The sequence below is a fragment of the Melitaea cinxia genome, chromosome 6 (assembly GCF_905220565.1).
Source record: "Melitaea cinxia chromosome 6, ilMelCinx1.1, whole genome shotgun sequence".
Classification (NCBI taxonomy): Eukaryota; Metazoa; Arthropoda; class Insecta; order Lepidoptera; family Nymphalidae; genus Melitaea; species Melitaea cinxia.
The window spans coordinates 11,470,416-11,484,457 of NC_059399.1; the positions used below are offsets into that span (position 1 = coordinate 11,470,416).

The 14,042-nt window shown below is 31.6% G+C and overlaps 1 protein-coding gene across 1 annotated transcript in view; it reads right to left on the minus strand.

Moving 5' to 3' along the window:
* Window positions 1-14,042, minus strand: part of LOC123654736 — a 35,787-nt gene that overhangs the window by 3,288 nt on the left and 18,457 nt on the right. The window contains exons 8-16 of the mRNA XM_045590621.1: window positions 12,106-12,250; window positions 10,593-10,715; window positions 3,805-3,899; window positions 3,385-3,528; window positions 3,066-3,269; window positions 2,888-2,986; window positions 2,662-2,802; window positions 2,382-2,591; window positions 2,106-2,250 (exon numbers count right to left, since the gene is read on the minus strand). Of these exons, the coding sequence (XP_045446577.1) occupies window positions 2,106-2,250; window positions 2,382-2,591; window positions 2,662-2,802; window positions 2,888-2,986; window positions 3,066-3,269; window positions 3,385-3,528; window positions 3,805-3,899; window positions 10,593-10,715; window positions 12,106-12,250 (1,306 nt within the window). The remainder of the gene's footprint in view (window positions 1-2,105; window positions 2,251-2,381; window positions 2,592-2,661; window positions 2,803-2,887; window positions 2,987-3,065; window positions 3,270-3,384; window positions 3,529-3,804; window positions 3,900-10,592; window positions 10,716-12,105; window positions 12,251-14,042) is intronic.

Genomic DNA, 14,042 nt, shown 5'->3' on the forward strand with positions numbered 1-14,042 from the left:
GTATTTTTTTATGTATTTTACTTCAGAAATTTTGACTGGGTAGACCGATTTCGACAATTTTGTTTTAATCGAAAGGTGTTGTGTGTCATTTGGTACCATTAAAATTTATTTGAGATCTAACAACTACTTTTGTCGACCTACGTTGTTCGACACTATGTTTATACCGCATAACTTTTTACTGAGTGTATCGCTATTGATGATTTTTAATTTAACCGAAAGCTGGTGTTTCTCATGTGGTCACATTTAAATTTCATCGAGATCTGATAACAACTTTTTAGTAATCTTTGATAACGCGTTTTTACTTGACTATTTTTTCGTCTACCTACGTCGACTACTTGTCGATGTAATTTAAGTCTGTTTTCTTTCGTTTGCGAGCAAATACAATTATTTACATAATATTTTGAGAAGTATAATCGTTTACTAAGATGTGAAAGGATTGAAATGAGTTAACTAGTTAATTTAAGACAGTTTTGTATAAATTATCGTAAAATAGGACTTATGGCATCGTACCATGTAAAAAATAAATAAATGCTTTGATGAATTTTTTTTAGTTTTGAAGCTGAATCACGGAACTTTAGTTTTTGGGCTTTTGATTAGAAATTAGTACTTATATAATGGGTTTCTTTGTTTTATTGACGACACATTAGCGCAACGGTCACAGCACTGGTTTGTGTTGGTTCCGGATTCGATTTGCGGGGTCACATGACAAATATTTGCATTGGCCATACAGATGTTTGCCGTGGTTTAGATGTTTGTGCAGTCCTTGTGGGTCTCCCCACTATACCGCGGAGAACACGTTAAGCCGTCGGTCTCGGTTGTTATCATGTACACCTAATAGCGATCGTTATACATAGTAGGGAATATATGCGCTAACCTGCATTGAAGCAGCGCGGTGGATTAAGCTCTGATCCTTCTCCTACATACTACATGGAGAAAGAGGCCCATGCCCAGCAGTGGGATATTACAGGCTGAAACGCAGGTTTTAGTAAAAGTGAAATTCTACTAACACCTAAAAAAAATTTCAAGGAACATCACAGCAGCCTCTCGCAGTCCACTACTGGACATAGGTCTCCACAAGTTCACGACAAAAATGGCGTGAACTCATGTGTTATTGCCCATAGTCACCAGGCTAGGCAGGCGGGATGGTGACCGCAGGGCTGGCTTTGTTGCACCAAAGACACTGCTGCCCGTCTTCGGCCTGTGTATTTCAAAGCCAGCAGTTGGATGGTTATCCCGCTATCTGTCGGCTTTTTAAGATCTTTCAAGGAACAGCTTTCAAGGAACCTCAAACGTAAACTTATCTTATATAGATGCTTTCTATCATAGGCTAAGTTCTCGAAGCAATAGCTTTTAATATAAATGTGAGATTATTTTATATTTTTAACCGACTTTAAAAAAAGAGGAGGTTACTCAATTCGACCGTATATATATATATATATATATATATTAATGTATGTTCAAGAATAACTTCGTCGTTTATGAACCGAATTGATAACTCTTTTTTTTTGTTGGAAAAGCTATATCCTAAGTGTGGTACTATGATAAGGAAACGAAAATTTGATGATGAGATCCCAGAGAAATCGAGGGAAACCCTCGAAAATCCGCATATTTTTTTTACTGGCTAGACCGATTTTGATGACTTTTAATTTAATCAAAAGCTGATGTTTATCATGTGGTCACATTTAAATTTCATCGAGATCTGATCACAACTTTTGGAGTAATCTATGATAATGCGTATTTACTTGACTATTTTTTCGTCTACTTACGTTGTATTACTTATCGATCTAATTGAAGTCGGTTATTTTTTGTTTGCCGGCAAACACAATTAATTTTCTTGTTTCATTGGTTATTAGTAAATAGCATTGTCATAAACCTGAGTCGTTTTTAATGCTATTTATAATAAATAAGTACACTATTGTTTATTTGATAAATAATTAAAAAAAATGAACGATGAAATGATACAATAGTATTCCGGTCCACTTTCAATAATTTTCGTAAAAAGTGCACGTCACTGTGGAAAAAATTACAAGTTATTCCTATTTTGTTATAAATTATAATCGTTGATCTCTGATAACAGTTTAGTAAAATAAAATAGCTGCACGTACCATTTGCTGCAGCCGCTTCTGCACCTTCCTCATTGACTTCAATAAATGCTTTCTGAATAGCTGTATCTATGTATAAATCTCCAGTATTTTCTATGAGATTATCTAATTTAGCTTCTTGTGGTGAAAACAGCCTTTTGACGTTCATCTATAACATAAATATACAATTTAATTTGCAATGGCACCTTTTTATTATTCAATTCAATTTTAATGGTAAATAATAACGGTATTTTATAATGTTGGGTTACTGATATATTGCTTTGATTACTGATATATTACCTTTGGTAGAATTTTTTTCAAATCGGTTGTTGTCTCGATTTTAAACTTAGGAAGATAAACTTCTATTTCAACCTTATCCATGTTCTCAGTGACCTTGTCGAGTATTGATGGGTCTTTAAGTTTCTCCTCTAATTCTTGAATACCGTCTATTTCGTGCGGTAGCACAAAAACACACGACGATTCTTCTCCTTCGTAAGGTATTTCAAGAACCTGAAAACGTTAGCAATTTTTTTATTTGATCTTAATCAGTCTATCAGAGCAGAAAGAATATCAGACTTACCTGAGCATTAAGTTCTTTACTGTCCGTATATTTGTAATTATCTTTCCCATGCATGGTTGGAACTTGTTTCACAACATCTTTGGTGACATAAAAGTCTCGATCTTGAGTTGCATGTTTTTTGAAAGGATTTTTCCAAGTTCCCTAAATAAAAAGTTTAATGTAAACAGATAAAGAAAGGTCATAGGAAAGAAACAAAGTACAACTTCATAATTATGTTTGTACTGACCTTAAAGTAAATTGCATTGACTAAAAGCGCTCTAGCATCACCGTTTAAGCTATCTGGTGATACTAAATCTTTGATGCGATTATTAGTCTGGTTTTCAACCTGAAAGTATATTTAACTATAATATCCATATTTCTAAATAAGCCGGTATTATGTGTAGTTAAGTTAAGTAGAAAAATACCCATGTATTGATTTCATCAGCGGCTTCTTTTTGCAGTTTAAAGTTAATGTTCTGGATTTCTGAACCAAATGTGTCTCGGGTGGCGGCAGCAAATTGCGCATTTATTTTATAATTATCAGCCACGTAGATTTTACTAGCAGTATTCAGCGTAACTCCTTTTGTTGACCGAAGTTTAGAGTTCACAGATGAAAATGCAGCTTTAGTCTATAAAATTATACATATAACAAACATAAGAACATTCGCAGACGTTTTTTGCACAGTCATAAAAATTAAAGACAAAAGAAATAAACTGTCTTTGTATATATCAGTATTGTCTTACTATGTTGTCATTAGGCATTCCGATTGCATCGAGCAGTTCATCGTGGGATTCTCCGACTGAGGCTAGGGCGAGCTGCGCGAGCGGAGTCATTACAGAGTAAGCGGAGAGAACTACACTCTTATCTGGGTTTGATTTCGTTATTTCCTAGAATATAAAAAACAAAATTGAATTATATACCTACAAAGATTATTATTTAAAATAAATTTTGACTTCTTACATCAAATAAATATTTATAAGTAGTTAAATTATACAAACAATGTTATGTACATTTGCTACCAATTCTTTTCAATGCAAAATTTTGAAAATAATTTGTGTATACGTGATATTTGTATTAGCATCGCCAAAGTATCTAACATAGATTATTATATAAATGTTACAATTTTTGGGGTACCTTTATTTCTTGACATGTTTTAAACTTACGTAGAACAATTTTGCGGTGAATTTATTATTGCCATCATGTAGGTATTTGTCGAGACTTTTCTCCTGAGCCGCAGTAAGGACAGCCAGATAAAGTACTGAAATAATTGTTGTATTGAAATATTTTAGATTTATATTGTTTACAAACAACATTCGTACAGCTGAAGATTACGTAAGCTTTATTACCTCTAGATGCCTATTTTATTTTATATGATTAATTTTTACGTACGAATGAAGACTTATTGTCTTTTAAGTTTTTAACGAAATTTATTTAAATTAATACAAAGCTAATATAATATTACTTACGACAAAAACACAAAAGGTGCTTCATGTTGATTGTACGCTACATACGCTCGATGTTTACGCATTTACTAGTCGATAGTTTCAGGGGAGTTACTTTTATACAGCTACTCGATATGCCCGCGACTTCGTCCGCGTGGAATTAAAAAAAAGTTATTGTTCAGTTCGCAATGTTATGAAATAAACAAAAATCTAAAATAAAAAAAAAAATAAAAATAAAAATAAAAGTAGTAACGCCTTATTACATCAGCTATCGACCAGTGAAAGTCCCATTAAAATCGGTCCAGCCGTTTCAGAGATTAGCTGGAATAAATAGACAGACAGATATATTATATTCTTTATTGACATTGAAAAAAAAGAAACTAGTAAAAATCATATTTACGAAGAAAGTTGGTAAGAGCGAACTTATCTCTACAAGAGATTTCTACCAGTCCACCCATGATGATGAGAATTGCTGTTATAGCGGGGCACAAAAGTGCAAGAGTGATTAATAATAATGATTCTAAATCTATAAACTTATTCAGAATTAATAATATAAAATACATATATACTTGACTACATACACAAAATACATAAATACATAAATAAATACATGCATTAAGACTATATCCATTATGAGAGGTTCCTGAATTCGGAGAAAAGATGATTTCTTACCTTTTTTAAAAGCATAAACAAGAGATATTTCTTGGATCACTTTTGGTAAACGATTCCAAAGCGTTGTAGCACGTATAGTAAAGGAAATGAGTAAGAAGTTGGTGTTATGTCTGGGGACTTCAAGCATCGATGTGATGCAAGACCTCCTAGAACGTGTTGGGGTAGGAAGAAGATGGAAATGGGACCGAAGGTAGGAGGGAGAATTTTGATCACGGAGTATGTTAAAGAAAAAGAAAGAATAGAGAGACAAAAATTATAAAAAGTGTTATTTTGGTATATTTACCGTGTATAAAGCCATATGCATTTACTAAAAAGCGGTTATTTTAATATTACAAACAGACACTCCAATTTTATTTATTTGTATAGATAATAAGTTCATAAACAATATTGTCATAATGTGTAGAAAAAAATTATAGTTTTGCTATGCACCCGTAGCATTGACATTATTTGCAATAAAGAAAACTGTGTTTTCTTTAACTAGAACTAAATGGGGAAAATTAAAAACCATTGAAAATACAGGAAGATTGTATTTGAATCTAAGCTACCTAGTTTGTGTAAATAGCTTTGTTGTACACAAAAGTGTTTAATATTTAAAATTAAACATATTTCAAATTTATATTTGGAATACGAAAACAAAAACATTGTCATTGATTTTGGTGTACCTAGAAAACAACTAACATTCAGTTTTACTGCTCCCAGGTTTTCCCTGTATTTAAAGCGGTTGGAAAAGCGCTTGCGACGCTTCTAGTATTAAACAGGATAATAATAAAAACATAAAAATTAAAAAAAAAAAAACTAAAATTATATAAATATAATAAAGGTAACAATTAATACGTTTTCACTTTAAAAAATAAATAAATAAAAATGAATACAACATACATATTTTTGTTTAATTTTAGTGTTTGTAATTTTTCATGTAAGTGAATTATAATCTTTGGAGAAATCAAAGATCTTTAACATTATTACAGGCATCCATCGGCTACAGTAACCTCTTACGATCCAGAGTTCTGTACGCTTGTTTATTAAATGAGTGGTATAGAATGTCTATCATCTTTTGAATTTCTAGTACTACTTAGTAGGTTGTGAGTGGTATTTTGGTCACTAAATGTATATACATTTAGTGACCATTGTAGTGTGGCCATCAAGCATTAAGAAGTTTTAGTTGATTTGATATTATCATACGTTATTTGACACTGTATGTAGTCAAGTAACATAGCGATATAATTTCATTCCCCTTAACAATTCAAATTATAGCTTAAGGTCTTTCTATACGTTATAGTCTACAAATAATTACGTACGTAACCTAAATACTATTGGACTAGCCCATTGGTGCAGTTTGTAGTAGCAGAAAGCATAGGACAATCCGAGGCATAGATTCGATTCCTACTATGGGTATTCCTAATATGGGTGTAATATCTATATTTATTTATATAAATGGCAGGACAAAATTTGTTTAAGAGTTTTCAGTCAAGAAATTTTCATGTCAAATTGCATTTCACTCTGGTCGCTCAGTTTCAGATAAACGTGACAAATTTTTTGAAAAATTGGAGCTAGATCGACATTTGAGTAGAAACGATATAGCTGAAGATCTAAGAATTGGCCAGATCTGAGAGATGAATCAAGAATAGTTTTATCTTATTTGAAAAAGGCTTTCGATACCAAAAAGATCGATAATGGGTGTCACATAAACTTACTGAGAGAAACCTGATGACCTCTTAAGACGTAATGATATCCAACCACCGATTAAGCTGAGTTGATGTTGTGTGTATGGTAGGATTGCAATGGGATCATTCATTTTAAACTTTTACCAGTGGGCAAAACCATCAACATTTCATATTTTTTTCCTTTCAGATAAATTGTAAGTAAAGTACTATTTATTTGATATCATTTAATTAACATGCAACCGTGATTTATTGATCGATTCGTCCTATAATATCCAGGCCCCTTTTTCTTAGTTGAAGAAGTGTCGAAGATTAATTTACTACGTATAAATACAACAAAAAAAAAATCTTTCAAACGTAGTGAATTTATTTTTAATAACATAATTACATTTTTTTATTAACAACATAAAAGAACTTTTTGATATATAATACATTATGTATACAAAAATACATTCATACGACAACTTTGAGATTTTGTTTAATACGAGTAATACAGTATACTAACTATACAAGAAAAAATTATTATTCTCGCATTATTCCATTAAACAAAACCAACGAATGAGATTTAATGGCAAAGTAGAAAGGTCTGTCAGCTTTGAACACCGGGCTCGGGCCGGTTACCAAAGGTAAGCGAAGTCCACCAAACTCTGAAATTAAGACGTAGCCATTTAGGTACCTATTATATATATACAGGCAGACAAGAGTAGAAAATATTTTGCTCATAATATTAATTAATAGTGTCTATTTTCAAACTTCGTTCAAGCATTTCAAAAATGAAAGAATTTTACGCATTTTTTTTAATTTTCCATGAAAATATTTTTCAAAGCAATAAAATGCAATTTTGATTGATTGTGACTATGACGTCTGCAACGTTGCCGAATTATCGGGATTTTTTAAATGACAATCACAGAAAATTCTTTATTAAAATTAATAAAATTTATTCTTTTTGTAAGGATTTGTGTTTTGAAGTAGTTATAATATTAAATTAAACTGTATTTCAGTTGAAGAAGCTTTATTTTTAATGCCTTCTAATACTAAACAAACATTTTTAACTAAAAATATATAATCCATTTTATTAATATCTGAGATATGAGAACTTTTGTATTTTAAAGTGATTTTTGTAAAAAAGACAGCGAGATAACAATATACTATATTGTACTACAGCAAGTTTGTTAAGAATCTGGGAATAACTCTAGATCAGTCTCTCTCCTGGACACCTCAATTACGAGCACTTAGTAGAAAGATGTTTGCAGCCATCGGGTCACTTCATCGTCTTCAATACTTTCTTTCTTTGCTTATTAAAATTGCATTAGCACTCCTTTACCGATTCTTGACTATGCAGATGCATGTTTCCAAGATCTTTTACCAAGGAGAAACTTAACAAGCTTGAGTGACTCCAGAATCTCTGTGCTGTACATTAAATTACAATATTCTATTCTGTATAATATTTCGATAGTATGCATGCATTACATATAGGACACATCACTCATAATTACATTCGAAAGCTTGCTCTTATGTAAATTTGAGCGTGATCTACTTAGCAGTTTTAAGTTAATTTAATTAATTTATTTTATTTGTTTTTGGGAAACAAACGGATAGACACAATAAAATATATTAAAACAAATGAATAGTACAAAATCGAGCAAAGTTTCCACTAATTACTATAGCATGAAAGCACTCTAAAGCAATGTTTAGCTATAATAAATTTTATTACTTATGGATGTAAAATAAATAAATAAATAAAAAACCCGCCTGCGTGAAGAATAACTAATAGAAAATCAACTGAAAAAGCTGGAACAAGATAAAAATGCAATATGCACACAAAGTCAGCGAAATAAATAGAAACAATATCAAACATTTTGTGCTGTACATTTAAAATATATTAATACAGTAGTCCTTCGAAACTTTATGTAACGTCGTACATAACATGCTGTCGGAGACATGCACAAAGAGAGAATGATTTGACTTATCCTTCAATTTCATGCCTCCGACTGCATATTATCTACGACGTTGCATAAAGTTTCGAAGGACTACCGTATTAATATATTTTAAATGTACAGCACAAAATGTTTGATATTGTTTCTATTTATTTCGCTGACTTTGTGTGCCTATTGCATTTTTATCTTGTTCCAGCTTTTTCAGTTGATTTTCTATTAGTTATTCTTCACGCAGGCGGGTTATTTATTTATTTATTTTTAATTATTATTTTATTTATGTCTTTTTAGTCAGACAAATTACGTAATCGGTTCAATTCATTAAAATAGTTTACATCATGTGGTTGATTAAGTAATTTTTTAGGGTCAAGAGAACTGATAGCAAGCCCGGAGAAAGATCTCACTCTGCTCAAAGCAACGTAAGCCTGACCTTTAGCAAATAGGTGACTGCTTAAGTCAACAACTATTAGTTTTAATATAATAAAATTATTATTAAAATTATTTGTTTGTATTTGGTATTATGTATTTGTTATTGATTTTATTAATGTAATTGTAAATTGGTGTGACATTTATTAATTTTTTATTTGTAATTTTAATTGTATGTTTTTTTTAACCATTGTATTTTATTAGAAAGGCTACATACACCCCGAAGTTGATCGTCGCCTAGGAGGCGAGTTTGACATGGCATAGGCGTGGGAAAGAGCAAAGTCCACATTTTTTAAACTTTAATATTGTATTTCTGTATTAGTATTACGGTAATAATAATCATGATATACTTTTTTAAAATCCTTGTATTGTGCCCTTCAATTTGATACCCATATTGTAGTAGTATTCGAGAAAAAATTTTTTTTCATTAAATACAATGGCTTCGCGCAGCCGCCATGTTTGATTTTTTTTTAATGTCACCTATCTAAGAACACTTGGGCAGCTAAGACGAACCCAACGATACCTCAATTATGTAAATCCGTTTAGTGGTTCTGGAAATATGAGGTAGTAAAGAATATTACATACATACATACATACATACATACAAGATACGCGCGAAAAACATAACCCTTCCTTGGCAGTCGGGTAATAAAAAGAAATTGTATCGGATAGTTTAAAGTTGGTATATTTTTGCAGAAATTATTCTATAACATTTTTATCATATAAACATAGTGCTGTGTGGCTACGGTACTAAAGAATTTAGCCACCCCCTCTCTTCCCGTGGGTGTCGTAAGAGGTGACTAAGGGATAACAAGGTTGCACAACCACCTTGGAACTTAAGAAGCTGACCGATGGCGGGATAACCATCCAACTGCTGGCTTTGAAATACACAGGCCGAAGACGGGCAGCAGCGTCTTTGGTGCGACAAAGCCAGTACTGCGGTCACCAACCCGCCTGCCCAGCGTGGTGACTATGGGCAAAACACATGAGTTCACGTTAATTTTGGCGTAAACTTGTGGAGGCCTATGTCCAGCATTGGACTGTATAGGCTGTAATGATTCATAGATAGTATATAGTTTGCTCGTTTGTTTTTCTGTATATTCGCAATAAACTCAAAAATTATTGAACAGTTTTAAGCAGTTTTTAATACTAGATACAGTGATTTGAGATAAAGGTTTAAGTACAAAATTTATTAACAGGATTAATTGCTATAAAATAAGCCACCTAGTTAGAACACCACTTTTCATTGAAAATGGGGATAGTTCCCCTTTTATACAAAAAAGCTCTTGATGGCATATGATGATACTTGCATGTCCTTTGAGGATAGCCCATTATTCTCACTCAAACTTCTGCAATAATCCTACGTCCTTCTTTGCCTTTAAGAATATTATACTATTCGTCCGAAGTTAGGGTGGGTCTCTAGTCGTTAAAATAATTTCAAAATCTTAAATCTTAGTAGTGAATTTTACTTTAATTCTCTATGACCAATATCGAACACTATCAAAATTGATCTTATTTCATACATACATATTCTTTATATTAAGTAATTTTAATACATTTAATGTTCTTACGACTATACGGCTGAATTAATAAAAATATATTAACATAACAATAGAAAAAAACGTAAAAAAAAAGTTGTCACATTTGACGGTATTTTTAATTAGAAAAGCATTCGATTGCCAGCTTGCTTAATTCCGAGAAAGCATAGTCATGAATAAAACAGTGATGTAAATTTCACGTAATAACATTCTCTTTAATTAATATATCAAATAATGAATGGTATCAAAGTTACAAAATAAAAATTTACATCATCCACTCCGGAATACTCCATTAAATAGAGCTAGTGATCCAGATTTTACTACAAAGTAAAAAGGTCTATCGGCCTTGAACAGTTTGCGAGGGAGTATCTCAACTAAAGATACTAAGGTAACGCTGAAACCTGAAACAAACCCATATCATCGATATTATTTCGTATAAAGTATTCAACAAAAATTTGGTAAAGTAAGCGTTCGCAATTATGTTTTACTTTTTATCATGCAATTGATTTCGTATGGTAAATGAAATAAATACCGTATCCAAGTAACAGAGATATTGTAGAAATATAATTATTATAATAATGAAAAAAGTAAACGTGTTTGCTTGCAAATGAAAAAAAACCGACTTCAATTAAAACGACAAGTAATTACAACAACGTAAGTAGACAAAAAAAAATAGTTAAGTAAATACGTGCTATTAAAGATTACTTAAAAAGTAGTTATCAGATCTCAACCAAATTTTAACAAAACTATATGACAAGCATTAGCTTTCGATTAAAGTGAGAAACATCAAAATGTGAACCCAGTGAAAAGTTATGCGATTTAATACAACGTGGACCGGCGAAAAAATTGTCAAGTAAGTACGCATTATTAGATATAACTCTAAAAGTACTTGTCAGATCTCAATTAAATTTAAGTGAGACCAGATGACACTCAATAAAAAAAAAATACAATCGAATTAAGAACCTCCTCCTTTTTCTGTCGGTTAAAAGAATAAATGTTTTAATGAAATTCTGTTAGGTTTGAAGCTGAAGCACGGAACTTTAGTTTTTGAGCTTTTGATTAAAAATTTGTATATATTGGGTTTCTTGGAAAGTTATTTCAGTAAAAACGAAATTCTATTAACACCTAAAAAATTTTTCAAGCAACCTTAAACGTAAACTTACCTTAAATAGATGAATTCTTTCATAGGCTAAACCAGCAAACATTTTCAAAGCAATAGCTTATTATGGATTTCTATGTCACACTACTCTTTAAAGTATGGCTTTTCCATTAAAGTTGCTTATTATGTTTTATTTTAGTATAACTAAGAATATTTTTGTTAATTTAAAATTATGTTTAATGTGTAGAGGAATTAATCGTTGCATCATATTTTGTGTAAATTATTAATATGTGATATTATAATACGAGTTTATTATCACCAGACACATGGAACACATGAGACACGTGGATATGGAAAAATGCTTCCAGAATTTCTTAAATAGTGTCAACATTAAAAATAAATTACATTTAACAAGGCTACTAGTGTAGTATTAAGTGCAATATTTTTTGTTGCTGCTTTGACAGGTTTTCAGAAAAGTATTTTAACTAGTTTACTACGCAGTTAACCTTATATGAAGTTGAATATTATGAAGTGACTTTAAATGAACGTATTGTGTTTCGGTCTACTTTAAACAATTTTCGAAAAAGGACAAGTTAATATGGAAGAAAAAATAGAATTTATTACTACTTTGTTATAAGTTATAATCGTTGATCTCTGATAACAGTTTAGTAAAATAAAATAGCTGCACGTACCATTTGCTGCAGCCGCTTCTGCACCTTCCTCATTGACTTCAATAAATGCTTTCTGAATAGCTTTATCTATGTATAAATCTCCAGTGTTTTCTATGAGATTATCTAATTTAGCTTCTTGTGGTGAAAACAGCCTTTTGACGTTCATCTATAACATAAATATGTTAGTTATGAGGAGCAATAGGTTAGCGTGGTATGGGCATGTAATGAGGAGGGATGACCGCTATGTCGGTAAAAGAATGTTAGGGATGAATGTCGAAGGACGAAGAGCGATCGGCAGACCGAAAAAGCGATGGATGGATTGTGTGAGTGAGGATATGAGAAAGAAAGGAGTAAGCACTGAAGTGACGAATAATAGAGAGGAATGGAAGAGGAAAACATGTTGTGCCGACCCTACATAAGTGGGATAAGGGCAGGAAGATGATGATCTATAACATAAATATACAATTTAATTTGCAATGGCACCTTTTTATTATTCAATTCAATTTTAATGGTAAATTATATAGGTATTTTATAATGTTTGGTTACTGATATAATGCTTATTACCTTTGGTAGAATTTTTTTCAAATCGGTTGTTGTCTCGATTTTAAACTTAGGAAGGTAAACTTCTACTTCAACCTCATCCATGTTCTCAGTGACCTTGTCGAGTATTGATGGGTCTTTAAGTTTCTCTTCTAATTCTTGAATACCGTCTATTTCGTGAGGTAGCACAAAAACACACGACGATTCTTCTCCTTCGTAAGGTATTTCAAGAACCTGAAAACGTTAGCAATTTTTTTATTTGTTTTTAATCGTTCTATGAGACCAGAAAGAATATCAGACTTACCTGAGCATTAAGTTCTTTACTGTCCGTATATTTGTAATTATCTTTCCCATGCATGGTTGGAACTTGTTTCACAACATCTTTAGTGATATAAAAGTCTCGGTCTTGAGTTGCATGTTTTTTGAAAGGATTTTTCCAAGTTCCCTAAATAAAAAATGTAAACATAAAATAAACGAAATAATTCTGCATCATACATTGAAAATAAACAAAGTGCAAGTACATAATTATATCAGTTACCTTAAAGTAAATCGCATTGACTAAAAGCGCTCTAGTATCACCGTTTAAGCTGTCTGGTGATACTAAATTTTTAATGCGATTGTTAGTTTGATTTTCAACCTGAAAGAATATTTAACTTTATATAAGTTATGGTGTATCTAAAATTAAGAAATTTTAAAAGAATGAAAATAATATTAATCATCTAAAAGATTACCCAACTATTGACTTCATCAGCGGCCTTTTGTTGCTGATTAAAATTAATGTTTTGAACTTCTGATCCAAATGTGTTTCTGGTTATGTCTGCAAATTTCGCATTTATTTTGTAATTTTCTGCCACGTAGATTTTACTAGCAGTACTCAGCGCAACACCTCTTGTTTTCCGCAGTTTTGAGTTCACATGGGAAAATGCAGCTTTTGTCTATAACATCGTACATACAACCCCCAAATAAAAAAGGCAATAAGAAAGAAATTAAACAATTTTTATAAATATTATTTTCGTTTTACTATGTTATCGTTAGGCATTCCAATAGCATCGAGCAGTTCATCATGAGATTCTCCGACTGAAGCTAGCGCGAGCTGCGCGAGAGGTGTCATTACAGAGAAAGCGGAGAGCACTATATTCTCATCTGGCTTTGATTTCGCTATTTCCTAGAATATAAAAAATTGATTACACATTACTACAGTTAGAGGTGAAAGAGATGGATCTAATGCAATTAGGCACATAACAAACCGCATCGCTAAATAGCGATTTCTTCCAGATAACCCAAAGGTTATCTGGAAGAAATCGCTATTTAGCGATAAGATCGCCTGTGTACATCTTGTATTGTATCTTTCTTTATATGTGTCTGTATTTTGGTGTACATTAAGAATAAATAAATAAATAATTAATAAACAAATATTA